Source organism: Protopterus annectens, chromosome 6.part0 (genome assembly GCF_019279795.1).
Source record: "Protopterus annectens isolate FY-2018-M chromosome 6.part0, PAN1.0, whole genome shotgun sequence".
In the NCBI taxonomy this organism is placed as follows: Eukaryota; Metazoa; Chordata; order Ceratodontiformes; family Protopteridae; genus Protopterus; species Protopterus annectens.
This window is the reverse complement of record NC_056737.1, coordinates 1,547,532,174-1,547,548,227: the sequence shown is the minus strand read 5'-3', so window position 1 is coordinate 1,547,548,227 and position 16,054 is coordinate 1,547,532,174. Positions and strand designations below refer to the sequence as shown.

Genomic DNA, 16,054 nt, shown 5'->3' with positions numbered 1-16,054 from the left:
TTTTTTGGCCACACTGACAACGCTTGAAACCAGACTTTGCCTTCTCCGACATTGTAGAATAATATACAACTCCAGAAAAACACAGTCAAATCCGAGAAAAAATAGTCACAATCAGGTAAATGTCAAATCCGGTTAAATTTGTCTCAATATGGTAGATGTGAAGGGTGTAGGCCCCGATACAAAAATACCGAAAATAAGGTTAACGGTACCAAAGAATTACGGAACCACAACACAATCACACTTGTTAATACAGTTAATATCAACTAGAAAGAATTCTTAATAAAATACAACAAAAAAAAGTTATATCTTAGCTTAGAAACTCTCGAGCTAGCTCCCAACGATGCGTATGCAGCAGCGGCAAACTAGATCTGAGGTAAAGGCAGAGGGGGATTGTGGGTATTAGATTGTCTCGAGCTTCTTCTCGATGCAGAGCTTGCAAGAGGCCGGCACGGAGCCGAGGATCGGCTCCGAACCCATGTGTAAGAACAAACGGCGAGATTGAACACTATCACATTGGACATTTGAACAAAGACACTACTCCCACATGGGGAGTGTAGATATGAAAAAATATATATATCTCTATAGAAATATCAATTTGTCGAAGGTTCACTTCCGCTAACCTTTCTTCATCAACCCGAAACCACCGAACATTTAGTTCCACAAATGTTCACAATTCACATCCATGAAAGATTTAAGTGGGGAAAGGAAGCAGTTGGCCAACAGCACAATTTTGCCTTTTTCCCCACCATAGTGCAATCTCGGAGTTGGTATATATAGTTGGGGAGGGGTTGTGGGGGGCAGAAGTGAACCTTCGACAGACTGATATAAACACACACACACATATATATATATATATATATGAATATACGCACACACACACACACACACACACACACACACACACACACACACACACACACACACACAGTTTCCCATTGTAACACATACTGATTTAGAGCCTAGAAGACCATCATGAAAAAAGGCAAACAGGCTGTGGATCTGACTATGATGGAAGCCAAAGTTTTGAGAAGCGTACTTGGCACTTGAGTTGCTGACCTGCACGGAGAGGACTCAGTAGCCAAAGACTGCATCCCCTGAGATGGGGGTAATGGGATTGCTCACTGAAAGCATCCTCTGTTGGGCAGCAGAAGATTAGCCCTTAGCACACATAGTATGTTGGCTAAGCCTGAATGAAAAGCATTTTGTAAGACGAGAATAAGGGAGTTGGACAGCACGTGGGCTAGGGTTTGCACGTACTGTACTTTCAAACTACAATGGAGCTACAAAATGAAAAAAAATGAATGAAAGTTAAGGAAAATGGCTCCCTGGAGGATAACAGTGAGATTCCTCTACTCCTGTAATAAAAAGTTGTCTCTTACCATAACATTCCATCTGTGTTGTTGTTCTTCACTTAACCTTGACTGTGGATTCGGTTCTCTATCTCGTTACTGACTTGGCCATTATTTCAGCTTGCGCCTTCCAAAATCTCTCGAGCTTAGACCTACTCACAATGCTCCTCTCAAGATTACCTCAGATCGCGTTGCATAAAATAGTGACAGATCAGAAAGAACAGATCAGAGACCATATCTGTACTCATAAAGGAATAATCTAGTCTATAGGGATAGATCCGCTCCACCAAGAAGCCAAAAAGGCAGGGGGAAAGAGGATGGGGATGTCAAGGATAAATGAAGATTGACAACATGGATGGAACATTATGGTGAGACATAACTTCCCTACCTGATGTTGTCAATTTTCATTTAATCCTTGACTATGGGAGGTCTCTCAGAAGAATATTCCTGAACACCACTGAATTTAGAGACCAGATCCAACTTGTAATTAGTAATAAAGTTATGCGGGGATGCCCAGGTAGCCGCTATGCATATGTCATCTATAGACATTCTGGCATGGAAAACTGCGGAAGCGGCTACTGCCCTCATAGAATGTGCTTTAACAGGTCCCAGAGGCTGCACTTTCCTTCGTTGTAAATAAACATTATGCAGTCCTTGAGCCATCTAGCCAGAGTAAACTTAGAAACTGGTTTGCCCGTAGGAGCAGAAGAGAATGAAAAACAGCTGATTTTCTGAATTCCTTTGTTCTGTGAATGTAAAAGCATAGTCTTCTGTGAACATCTAGCAAATGCAAGCAATATTCACTTTTGTTTGAAAGTTTGGAAAAAAATTTGCAGAAGTTGTATAGCCTGATTGATATTAGTGTCAAATACTACTTTTGGTAAAAAAGATGGATTTGTTCTCAAAGACACCCTGTCCTTATGAAAGATAAGTTAAGAAGGCTTGCAAGATAAGGTAGGTTTTCCAGGACAAATACTTCAAATTGCAATTTGCAGATGGCTCAAATGGGGGATTAGTTAGACATTGTAGCACCAGAATCAAGTCCCACAGAGTAGACAGATCCTTGTATGGTGGTCTCAGTAACAAGGTTCCTTTCAAAAAGGCTTTACAAAGTTTGTATGACATTAGAGCTGTATCATTTAGACCATTAAGAAAATCTGAAATTGCAGCTAATAGATGAACCTGTACAGTTGCAGAATATGGGTCGAAATTGCTGTCTGTTACCCATTTTGAAAAATTTTGCCACTTACTACTGTTTTAACAGTCTAGTCGAAGGTTTGTGAGAGGCTCACTGGCGCCAATAAAGTCGACACCAGGACTGTCGGAACTGGGAACTCCGAAGGCTCTGTTGGAGTCAGAGGAAGAATGAGAATGGAGTGACAGATTTATAAAGTTCCAGAGTCAGAACTAATAGGAACTGAGGAAGTGGCTAATCCCGTCCCAGTCAGGAGCTGGTCCACTAGCCTCAGAACATCGGCTTCCGCGAGGCTCTTGGTAGAGTAGACCGAATAGACTGACAGGTACCAGGGTCAATCCAAAAAGGAACTTGGTGGTCAGTCTACAAAAGGCGTTGTTCTTGGGGAGTATCTTATTCATGGTACATCCTTAAAAGAAAACTCCTTCGGTTCCGATATCAGTGGAATGGAGAGGGTGAAACGGTCTGAGCTGAGGAAGTATTGGGTGCCGTCATTGTCTGTGCAGAGATTGACACTGATGAAGACAGGCGTTGTCTATCCGGTATTGGTGAAACTGTGGAAACTGGGAAAGACTTAATCTTTTTAACAGGTGGTTCCTAAGAAAGTGCTGGAACTGAACAGCTCCTTTTCTTAGAACCTTCAAGCCTGGAGGAAGAAGGGGAGCTAACATTAGTCTTTGAAGTCATAGATATGGCCTTATTGAAGCTATATTTTATCAAGCCTTTCAGAATTAATAAGAAGTTATGTGCTCACCATAACATTCCATCTGAGTAGTTAGACTTCATTTGTCATCAACTTGTGGGTTTCGGATCCGATATAGAGCCGAGCTGGCAGCTTTCCAAGCTAAGATCCGAGCTCCAAGTTCCCACCCCTTACACATACTACACTGCAATCTCCTTCCAATCCCCAGATCGAGTTTGCCACCCACAGCGTGACACACATCAACCCAAGAGGCATACCCTGACCTGATCACACAGACTAGGTTCACAAGACCCAGTAAGTCTGAGTCCAAGAACTATCGCAAATCACTAATGTCAGGGGGAAGGAGGGAGGGAAGGGTGATGACAAATGAAGTCTAACTACTCAGCTGGAACGTTATGGTGAGTACATAACTTCTTTATATGAAGTAGTTAACTTCATTTGATCATCAACCTGTGGGACACAGTCCCCAGCTACTAAAGACCTTGGGAGGCCCTTATGGAAGGATATTCCGGAGCACTGCAGAACCAAAAGAAGCCATTCCCCTAGATACCATGTCCAACTTATAACGAGTAATAAAAGTGTGAGAGGAAGCCCAGGTAGCCGCTGAATAAATGTCATCCAGAGAAACTCTGGACCAGAATACAGAAGTAGCCTTAGAATGAGTAAAATGAGCATGAACCCTGTCTGGTTCTGGTAAATCCATGATCCTTGTACACCTGCAAAATACAAAGTGAAATCCATCTAGCAAGAATCACCTTTGAAACTAGTTTCCCCAAAAAGGGCTTGGCAAAGGAAACAAATAACTGATCAGACTTACAAAAAGGTTTAGTCCTATGTAAATAAAGCGTAACTGTCTGTGGAGATCAGGCAAATGAAGCTTGTATTCCCGATTGTTTTGAAAATTAGGGAAGAATACTGGGAGATTAATAGACTGATTGATATTTGACTCTGAAGTGACTTTAGGGAGGAAAGAAGGATTTGTCCTTAGAGAAACCCTATCCTTATGAAAAATGAAGTATGGGGGTTTCATACACAAGGCTTGAAGTTCAGACACTCTCCTAGCCGAGGTGATAGCCACCAGGAAGGCTGTCTTCCACAACAAGAATTTTAAATCAACTGACGCTGCGGGTTCAAACGTAGGCGCAACTAAGGCCTGAAGAACCAAGGTCAAATCCCACGGAGGGGAAAGATGCTTAATCGGAGGTCTCAGCAAAAAGGTGCCTTTGTTGAAAGTCTTACAAATCCTAGAAGCAGCTAGTGAACCTGAATCTTCTCCTACATGAAAATGGGATATAGCCGCTAGCTGGACCTTAACAGTGGAAGAGCTGGCCCCGTTGGAAAATTTGAAATTCTAATACTGCTGGAATTGGGGTGGTAAACAAATCCAAATCTTTCTGAGAAGCCCAAATGGAAAAACACTTCCATTTACTATGGTACACCTTCCTGGTGGAGGACTTGTGACAGGCTGAAGAGAGGAGTTTGCAAGATTTATCGTGATACCCAGTAAATTTGACAGCTGAAGAAAGGAATTTCTGGCTTGAACAAGTCGATGCCTGGAGGGGGCAGTGAAGAGCCAATCGTCCAGGTACGGAAAGACCTGAATGCCCTAAATCCTCAGGTGGGCCGCTACAACTGCCATGACCTTGGTAAACACCCTGGGGTCTGTGGTAAAACCGAAGGGTAGGACCCTGAACTGATAGTGATTGGCTCCATGCCGAACGCGGAGAAACCTCCTGGATCGCCTGTCCATCATAATGTGGTAGTAAGCATCCTTGAGGTCTACTGAGCACATCCAGTCTTCCTCCTGCAAGAATGGCAGGATGGATTGTAAGGTGACCATCTGGAATTTCTCCTTGGCAACAGGTTCAACGTGGATAGGTCGAGAATTGGCCTTAAGTCCCCCATCGTTTTTGGCACCAAAAAGAACCTGGAATAGATGCCTGATCTGGACTGGTCTGTGGGGGACCGGCTGGATTGCTCTTGTTTAGCAGCTTTTCTATTTCCAAAGCTGCCACCACCCTTTGAGTGGGTGGAACATCTGGGAGGTGCCTTGGAGGTAAGGGACTGGTCAGATAGAGAATGGAGCAACCTCTGGATATTATTCGAAGCACCCAGCGGTCTGATGTTATGGACTCCCATTGAGCTAGGTGCTTTGAAAAACACCCCCCGACTGCCTCCAGAGTAGAGCAGTCGGGCAACCCCTCAGGGCTGCTGCATGGATCGATCCGAAAATGGTTCCCGTGACCCAAAATTCTTCGGTCCCCCTCTGCCTCTGGGCTGGTGCCCACCTTATCCCCCCCTCTGCCTCCAGGGGAAAAGGAGTCCAGAGTGTCCTGGGAATGCTGAGACTTCCGGAACCACAACTTTTTTGCCCTCGCTGGTTCCTGGAAAAGGACCTTTGAGGGTTACAGAAGCGGATCCCGACAACTGACAGCGTCTTCCCATCCTTCTCACTCTGGAATAGCGTATCTTGGACGGTCTTCCCAAACAGGGTCGAACCGTCAAAAGGGGCATTTGCGAAGGATGGCTTGAAAGGTTCCGAAAAATTGCAAAGCTGTGCCAGGTGTGATACCTCATGGCAAAGCCAGACCCGGCCACCGTAGCGGCTCCCTCGGTGGCATGAGAGAGTAGACGCATGGACGTGTTAGTCACCGACTTAAGAGTGGCCATACATGCCGAGAATGAGCTTTATCCTCGGGCCGAAATGGACTCCGGGGGAGACTCAGCGTACTCTTTCACGAGGTCGTGCTGAAGTCTGATCACATGGGCCATGTAGTTCAGGGACCTTATAGCAAAGGTAGCTGAAGCATACGTCCACTTTCCGAGTCAATCCATCGCCCTAGACTCCTTGTCTGGAGAATGGACCGAGGAACTTTCCTGTGCCAGTTCCTTTTTAGTGGCCGCCACCACCACCATGTTATCAACTGGGGAAACCTTACTCCATGCAGGATTGTCCATAGGAGGGCTCAAAATCATGTCTGGCCATTTAGGTATGGGTTCTACAGTGTCCAGTTCCTTCCAAGCTCTGGTGTTTATGAGGTCCACCAGAGGATCAGCTGGGGGACACACCCAAGAGGTAGATGGGCCTGCGAACACCTCCAGGAATACCGACGCATCTGTGAAAGGATTTGGGCGGACCAACCTCCCCTCTGACGGAAGATTTCCATTATGTCTCCAAATGAGACAACTTCAGGAGGTGATCTGGGGGAGCCTTCCCCTTCCTCTAAGTCGGTATCTTGTGTGGGGGACTCGGGGGAGTTCATGTTCCTCCTCTTGCACTTGCATTTGCAAGGGACCGCCTCGGGGGGGGGGGGGGCTCACAAACAGCTTCATATTCTTCATGGGGAACCGTCTGGGGCATATCAGACACAGGCTGTCCCTGGGAGGACTGAATGACAGAAGACACACTCAGCAGCGAGGGAGCAAGGATGGTCTCCGAGGAAAGAGTGAGGGGTCTCAATCCGTCTGAGAGAACCCTCTCCAAAATGTCGAAGGCCAAAGGGGAACTAGCTTCTCTGAAACTAGCAAGATGAGTAACCATGCCCCTTGGATCCGATGAAGGGATCGCGACCGAATCCAGAACAGACGGACCCAGAGGAATGGTATGTCCTGACCTTATGGTAGCCAATGACACACTCAACCCCCCCCCCAGATCCGACGCCCAAATCACGGCTCCGAGAGCTCAGATCTGACATAGGATCTGATAAACTCGAGGGCATGGCTGGCGTCGAGGTATGAGGAACCATCGGCACCGACCCGACTCCTGGTATCCTCGGATCCAGGGACTCCGAAACCCGGGGATGGATCGGAGAAGGAGCTATTGGGGCAAAAATTGGAGCCGAACTTCCCACTCCCATCTGCAACTGAGTCTGTAAAAACCTTCTCATAAGCCGGTCCATGTCAGCCTCAGAGAGGCTTCTTGTCGATCTGGAGGACACCACCGACACTGGCTGAGAGGGCCGATGTGAGGACGACCTCGAAAGCAGGCCGAATCTTCTCCTCCCACTCCAGAGAAAATCTAGGGGAACAGAGCCGAGGGGAAGATGGCTTAGGAGTCTTGTCCAAGGTAGTGACCACTTTAACGAGAGGACCCGATGGATCTGACGGGTCTGCTGTTCTCTTACGACTCCTATCTTTGTCTCTCTCTCTCTCTTTATCTCTCTCTCTTTCCCTATGCTTCTCCTTCCTGGCCTCTTTGTCACCCTGTTTAGAAATGGGAGTTAGAGTCCCGGACAGGGGAGGAGGACCAGAAGCTGATACGGCCACAGCCGTGGCCGTAGAGAAAGAAGAAGATTCTCCTGGGAGAAGCCCAGCCAAAATTAACTTGGCCCTGCGATCCCACAGGCCCATGGATTAAAGGCTGCACAAATTGTGCAGTCTGAACAAAGGTGGGGAACCCCCAAACATACGACACACAGAGTGTGGTCATCAGTCAGGGACAACTTATGGCCACACACTGTACATTTGGAGAAAGTCGGCTTTTGAGGATCCGACATCACAACCCCCCACAACAACAAAAGGCTAACTAAAGCTCTACCTAAACACCGACACACTAACTAAAAAATACAAAGTTTTACTACTATTTTATTTTTTTGAATGGAAACCCAGGGGGAGGAAGAAAGGGAAGGTAAACACTATCCACGCATGGTCCTCCTGAAGATGCGCTGGGTCCAAGCAGTAAACACACACATCATGTTCGTCAGAATTTGGCAGCTTACAGTTACACTTCTGGCATCTCTTGAAGCCAGAAGTTCCTTTAGACTTTTCAGCCATGTCAATAAAGTCACACACACACACACACACACACACACACACACACACACACACACACACACACACACACACACACACACCTAGAAAAGAGAAAACTTTTTTTAAAGAAAAAATGTAAAAACAATGGTAGCAAAAAGCTACTGTAGTGGTAAAAGAATAGGGGCAAAGAGGTACCAACAATGGTATGGAAAATTACCATAATGGTAAGAGAACTGAGGAGAAAACACATCAGTAATTTCAAGAAAAGAGGAGCTGGGTATAGAATAAGATTTTTTTTAGAGAAAAGGCTATTTAAAAAGATTGAAAAAAGGATAAACAACACTTACAATCATAATAAATTGCTAGCTCGAGAGCTGACAGGAGAGGAATGCATCTGGCACAAAGTGGCAAACAACATCTGAGATAATTTTGAGAGGAGCAATATAGGTAGGTTTAAGCTCGAGAGTTTTTGAAAGCAACTGAGTTGGTTCTGAGATATGGAACCGAACCTACAGTGAAGGATTAAGTGAAGACTGACATCAGATCTGCTGTTGCTGAAAACTATACAAACGCACCCTTTCCATGAGATGACTATGGATACAAATGGTTCAAAATGGCAATTGATGACCCCAAATGGTCAAGATAGTTATTGGAAAAAATAAATCCTGTAATCTTCCTTTAAAGTATTAATTCAGTACTGCTGATACTCTTCGGTCAAAGTCACACATTTACTTTAATGCAGTGCTTCTGTATGCACCAAATTTACTCAGTTCAAATGTTTTCTGGAGTTTGTTACTGCTCTGCAGTGCACTACAACAGATCAGTTTTACCCAGTTTCCCTCCTTATAATACCTAAAGATTATTACAAAATTGCCTTCATCAAAATTTTCCAAATTAATGTTTTGCATAACATACCTGATATCCTGTATTTCCAGTTAAATGTATTTAGATAATGTTTTTCTAATCTGATGTCTGCTGATACAATGACAAGGCATTTTGACTACAAATCTGAAACACGTGTGAATAAGCAGAATCATTCAAGAAGTGACAGAATAGCCCTCCAAAAGAATGCAGCAATCTTCTTGCAGGTAGAAAGGTTAGCGTCCTTCAGCAATTTCATCATCACTTACGAAATGAGGAGCAGTGGGCAAAGAGCTAAGATGATGCAATAAACCAGAACTCATAATTTCTCCCTCCTGAAGCACAGAGGGATACCAAAAAAGAAATGCTATGAACTGTCTTATGTATGCCAGTTCTGGCAGATAAGAAACAATTCAAAGTTAAAAAAAAAACATTAATTCATTCCCCCTAACTGTACTCTGAAAATTCTTCTGTCATAGAGTGGATCCATCCGGAGCATTCTGACAAAATCAAGTCCTCACTTTTAAAACAAATGTTTATCAGTCCTTACGGTTCCAGAGATATGAAGAAGTATACATGGCAAAGAGTTCAGCACAAATTCATCTTTACAGTGGTAATATTCATTACAGTCTCTCTCTCTTAAAACTGGATTTTATGTTACAATAAAACACGGTAGATATTAATTTTGTAATACTTTGTAAATAACTTTCACTATCTGTTACCACTCAAGCCAGACATATATATCTAGCAGCATTTTTTTTACATCCAGCTGTTAGCTTTCATTTTTCATTTGAGGTTAAACCTTCATAGTGTAAATAAATAGTACATGAACAATTAATATGCCTTTAACTGCACTAGACAGAGGCATCATATCAGTGTAGCTGTGTTATCCATTATGTATGCTTTCAGAAGAAATCTTTCAGTAGCTTGTATGGAGCATGGTTTTGCAATTATTAATGTAGATATGATCAGGCAGCATTAGACCCTTTGAGGCATCGGTAAGATGCAACTAGAATAACACTGAAGGTGACAGGCTCTAATGAGTTAATTCAATCAGATATTTCTGCAAGTGAAACTATCATTAATGAACGCTTATTATAAATCTGTGTTGTCTTAAGCTTTAAATAAAGTAGAGAACTTACTGGTAGATTGCATGCATTGTCCAAATAGATAACCAGAACTGCAGGAGACAGGTTGTTGCTGCCCTGTAAAAAAAATAAATAAATAATGAATGAATGGAAGAAGGTAAAATAATGAGTAAGTGTACCAAATAGTCCTTCATGTTTTACAAAATTACAGTTAAAGCTACAAAGGCACTCTTATGGACACAATCTATAAATCATGTAATTCAAAAATATGCCACTAATGTTGCTTGAAAAGACTAATGAAGTGAGCATTTAGCCAAAATCAAATAAAAAAAAATCCAGATGATGTTCATTCCAGGTTATCTAGACCTTTTAGGCTATTTTTAACATGCAAGTTTTCCTTATCTATAGTCACACCCGACTGCACTATTCCTTGCCCAGTACTATGATTAAAAATGCTCTATGAGAACAACCCATTTACCTGGTTAATTAATGAATGAAGAGACAAGACAATTACATTACTCAATGATGTACTAAGCATCCAGAGCCAGAGTTAACTAACTCCTTTATACATCTGCCAAGTAGCTTCACTGTTTGGAACACAAGCTGCTAGAAATTCCAAAGCTTAAACTTGAGACACCTGGCTGCCATAAATTCTTTTACATGCAAGCATCTTTTGCAATGGCCAGTCTTGTTATTCATGGAAAGTACAGTCGTGTAAGTAACCTTAACATAACAGCATATGTCTGAATAGATCACTGCACTGCTGCAGCAGCCTAAGCTATATGGCACAGCTTTCATCGCTCCTTTCACATGCCACAGCCCTTGCTTTGGACAAAAGCTACTGAATAAAAGCACTAACAAGGACACCAAAAGTTCAGAAAATTCTTGCCTCACAAAATAGAGAGGGAGGGTACAAGCCCTACCAGATGGGGAAAATAAAAATCCCAAGCCGTGGCAAATCTCACCAAAAATAAGGGGATAAAGGGAGGGAGCTGCTAATGCAGCAATGTTCTATTTGAACATCTAAAGTTGCGGTAAGTTTAAGTTTACTTATAAAGTTGTACTATCCTCATCATTATACAAAGACTGGCAATTAGCATTCCAAAATGTGCATGCTGACTGGCCAGCCCAACCAGCATGCCCGTTGTAAATCTGACATATACTAATGGAAAAAGGTCCGGCTGCTCAGACTTTTTCCATTAGTATGTGTCCTGATTTTGTCTGTGTGAGCACAGGTAGCAACAGAGAAAGGAAGATCTCCGTTGCTTTAATCTCGCTATGTTATACGTTTAACATAGTGAGACAGAAGATATCTCGCTATGTTAAACTAGCAAGATAGCTTTAAAAAAAGGGAACAGAGATCTTTCTTTCTCCGTTGCTTTTTTTAAAGATATCTCGCTATGTTAAACTTCTTTAACACAGCGAGATAGCTTTAAAAAAGCAACGGGAATTTTCCTTTCTCCATTGCTTCCTCTACACAGCTCTGATATACTGCGTAAGCGTGGGAACACTAGTTCCATACGCATGCGCAGTACATCAGAAAAAGCCTAAGGATAGCGGAAAACCGCAGAAGGGCACCACGGAGGTATTATACAAAGACATTATTTAAGAAAAGTAAATATTATTTTTCTTAAATAATGTCATTGTATAATAGCAATAACCCACTTCTGAGTGTGAGTAATGCTAAATTTACCCACGGTTGTCTTTGTTTGACCAAACCACACCACCCGTGGGTAAATCTAGCATTACCCACACCCAGACGTGGGTTATTGCTTAATTATATCATGCTGCAGTCAGTCACCTTAGCTACATGGGTAGTCAACCATAGCTCAAAAAGTTTGGAAGGAAGAAGGATAAGAGTCCAGGAGCTCCTGAAGAGTGGTTCCTAGCAAAATCTATTCTAGATCTGTAAATGGAGTCTGGTTTGTAGTATGAAAAGGCAACCAAGTTGCTGCCTTTAGTATATTTTAGAGTCCACCCCTTTCCAGAAAGCCACTGATGAAGCCAAGGCCCTAATAGAATGTGCCTTGAACCTGCCTGGAAATGACTTGTTATGGTGGGAGTAACAAACAGAAATACTGAAGGAGAACCATTGGAAATTGCTTTTAAACTGGCTGTCCCCTTTTTCTTACTTTCATGAGAAATTAATAAATAATCAGAATTTCCGAAGGTTTTAATTCTGTCAAAATAGTATCAGAATTGTCTGTGGACATCCAGAGTATAAAGAATCCTTTCCTCCACATTTTTTAGGCTATGGAAAAAAGAAAGAGAAATGGCGACCTTGGCTCAAAGTAAACTCAGCTACCACTTTAGACATAAATGAAGGATTAGTTCTCAAAGAAATCCTATCTTTGTGTAAAATGAGATAAGGTTGACCCACCATAAGAGCTGGCAGCCCTGACACTCTTCTTACAGAAGTCAGATCAATCAGCAACACCATTTTCCATGTTAAGAACTTCAAAATCAGCTTGATGAGCTGGATCAAATGGAGCAGAAGTTAATTTTCCAAAACAAAATTAAGATCCCGAGGAGAAGTAATCTGTTTTCTCTGTGGACAGGTATGCAAAACCCCTTTAAAAACATCTTGACATAGGAATGCTTTGAAAGAGAGGGATCCATGAGCAGACACGCATAATAGCCAACAAATGAAACTTGATAGAGGAGTAAGAATGGCCAGAGGATAACATCTCACACAAATATTGTAGAACCAGAGAAATACTAGCCTTAAAGGGGTCTTAGTTCTTAGTGTGGCACTAACTAGAAAGTCTTTTCTATTTGATAATATATGATTTACTAGTAGCAAGTCTCTTTGCTTCCTTTAATACATGCTGCACATCCTGAGAATACAGGTGCCTAAAAACTATCATTCAGACTGTTAGTTAAAGTTGTTCATGTTGGGGTGTATCAAATAACCTCTGTCTATTGGGAATAGGTCCAATCTGTAAGGAAGCTTGTGGTAATTGCTCAAACATTTCCAAAAGAAGGGAGAATCACTGTTTGGGCCAGAAAGGAATCACCACAATGATCTTTGAAGAGTCCTTTTGAATCTTCAGAATGATCCCAGAGATCAGTGGAAAGAGCAGAAAGGCATACAGGAACATTCCCATCCACAGACATGAAAATACATCTTTTTCTAGACCTGCTTGCAAGGAGTCCTAAAGCAGAATTTTGTCAGTTGTATTTTGTAAGTATCTGCCCTGGTCCCAACTCAGCTTGTTTGCCACACTGTTTTGCTCTGATGGAATTGTAAGATGCCTATATAGTGAGATTATGCAGAACTGCTATATCCCAAGACACCATGACTAATTTGCACAAAGGGCAAAGGATCTGGACCCTCCCAATTTGTTCATGTAACACATCATTTATTGTGCTGTCTGTAATCACTTGTAGAGGTCCATCAAACAACAGATGATGGACAGTTGAGTACATTTATGACGGTCAACATTTCTTTGATGTTTGTGTGTTTTGTTCCTTTTTTTGTTCTAAAGAACCTGCACTTTTATCCCGAAAGACACAGCTCTCCAAGTAGAGAGCTGAACCATCTGTTGTTACAGACTGTATTTGAGCTGGAAGACAGAATGGAAGACTAGGATTCAGATAAAACTGGTACATCCACCAAAACAACTCCCTTTTTACAAATAGCGAAACTAGAACCTGGAATGTCAGGGGGTGTTGATGTTGAAACCACAAAGATGTTACGTACCACTGAATCTTTCTCATGTGGGGACTGGCTAGATGAATCCTAGTATTCTGAGAAAGTCCACTGCTGAAGTCCCAGGCTGAGTGGAAAAACTCAGGGACAGATCTAGATATAAATCTACTTTTAGTGGAAGAAAACATATACAGGAGACGCACCAGGAATACAGTCCTGTGGGAAGGCATCAAATAGACGTTTTAATATTCTCCTAGAATCCTAGTCTGTGAAGGAGCTCTCAAGAAGTCTGATATGTTGGACGAGGACAAATCCTCTGAACAGGAGGTAGTGACTCTCAGAAACCTTTTGCTAAAATGAGAAATGGATAGCTAGATTCTGGGGAAGACTTAAAGGACTGCCAGGGTGGGGTTACAATTTGTATGAAGTCATTCAGACTTGTTGGACTGTCTGGGTGGTTCCCCTATCTTTTTAAAGCCATCTTGTCATTGTTTTTTGAATATCTGTTTGCCAGAAGTTTGTGGAGACTGCTTATTCTCCTTTTTATAAAAGGATCCCCAGTTAGGGATGAGACACTACACAAACTTGAAAAAGGAAAACTGAAAAATGTGAGTCACCCTTGAATATATATATATATATATATATATATATATATATAGAGAGAGAGAGAGAGAGACACACACACACACACACACACACACACACACAGGGGACAATTCAAAATTCAGCATTAGCAATTTCAGGAAAATATTAGAGAATGTAACCATGCAAAACTCCTCATAACATGCCTAGTAGCTACTGCTCTGGGAGAGGTGTCAGTAGAGTCATAAGCATACTTCAAAGAATGTTTGGTTATTTGAGAAACAGAAGCAATAACAGCATTTAGAGAAACTTTGGAGTCAGACGAAAAAAAAGTGGCAGCAATGATTCCTCAAATTTTCAAAAAGAGGGAAGCAAAAACTTTAACATACGAGCTTGACAATTAAGAATCCTAAAAATAAGAGTGGCAGAGTAATATACTTTTCCCTAAACCTATCAAAAGCTTTCCCATCATTGTCAGAGGGGGGTGGATTAATATTTACTAAGTGTTTAGATGCAGAAGGATTAGACAAGGAAATTACTTTATGGTCAGAGCTGGGATTTGAAAACAAGTATTTATAAGACTGAGGCACTTTATGCAATCTATCTGCTTTCTTAGGGCTGCAGGCTGGCTATCAGGTATATCGAAGGCTGTAATAAAACATCATCCATGGCTGGAAGAACATGAAAAATAGCATTCCAGTTGGAATAAATCATAAGATTGTTGAAAAAAACAGCATTCCATTTGGAATAAATCATAAGATTTTTGAAAAAAAAAACAAGAATGTTCATTTTGCCCCCCCCCCCCGAAAAAATGTGTTTTTTCTTACCTATGGTTTTAGAAAAAGAAAACATTTTCCAAAGGAAAAATCAGAAGATAATTTCATTGGGTTAAGAATCTGTTCATCCTCACTGGTAGTCTTCAGAAACCAAATTCTTGTTTCAATTACCAGTAGATCCAGAATGAAGAGTTAACAGTCTGAGCTACGCTCCCAATGTCTTCACTGACTAAAGTAACAGAGACAGGAGAAGACAAGTGCTTTAACTTTCTGCTTATCAGAACATCCATACAAGTAGACCAACTCATGTCAGGGCTATCACCCCAGGGAAAAGGCATCTTAGTCTGGTTAGGCAAAGAAGCATTCCCCACACATTCCTCCAAGATCAACAAAAGTGATTCGACTATGCCCATCAAGAACCCTCCAACAGCCACGGAGAACATGTTTAACCCCTAGTCCAGAGTGACTGAAGATACTATACCAGAGAAACCCAAGGAAGAAGATAAGTTGTCTAAGGAACCAGAAATGGCCACTGCAGGTTCACCCATCTGCAGCTAAGGCAGACCGCCAAAGAAGCAAAAGCTATATGGAAACTTTTTCTTTTTGTGACTGGATTAAAGAACAGAGGAACTAGTAAGTTATTCCATGCTTAATCCAAGAAAGAAGCCTGAAACCCAGGTAACTATGACAGAAACAGTCAGTAAATGACGTATAAAAAGGCAGTATTTTCACCCTAAAAAATACTGCAACAAGCATAACACTCACTAAAATTATTAATAATAAAAATTAGAGAAACAATGTTTAAACAAATGTTTATGCAAACTAATAAGAGAACCAACCTGTTTTAACTGACCGACATGTCACAGAACAGTCCAAAATAAGTAAATTCCTAACAAAAAAAAAAAAGGTTTTGTCAGAAAAATACTGTTTTAGTCATAAAATGAATACTGGAAGCTTTTCCCCACAAAGTAACATTATCTGCCCAGCAATGGACAAACACTAGCCGACCATTGATCTTCAAAAGCCTGCAAGTGTAGCACTCAACAGCAGGAAAATTCTGGAAGGCTTGGTGCTAACACCACTGATTTTTTTTTCT

The 16,054-nt window shown here is 41.9% G+C and overlaps 1 protein-coding gene across 1 annotated transcript in view; it reads right to left on the bottom strand.

Annotated features, from left to right (window-relative positions):
- Positions 1–16,054, bottom strand: part of LOC122804000 (extended synaptotagmin-3-like) — a 1,677,117-nt gene that overhangs the window by 615,905 nt on the left and 1,045,158 nt on the right. The window contains exon 10 of the mRNA XM_044073681.1: positions 10,003–10,065. Within this exon, the coding sequence (XP_043929616.1) occupies positions 10,003–10,065 (63 nt within the window). The remainder of the gene's footprint in view (positions 1–10,002; positions 10,066–16,054) is intronic.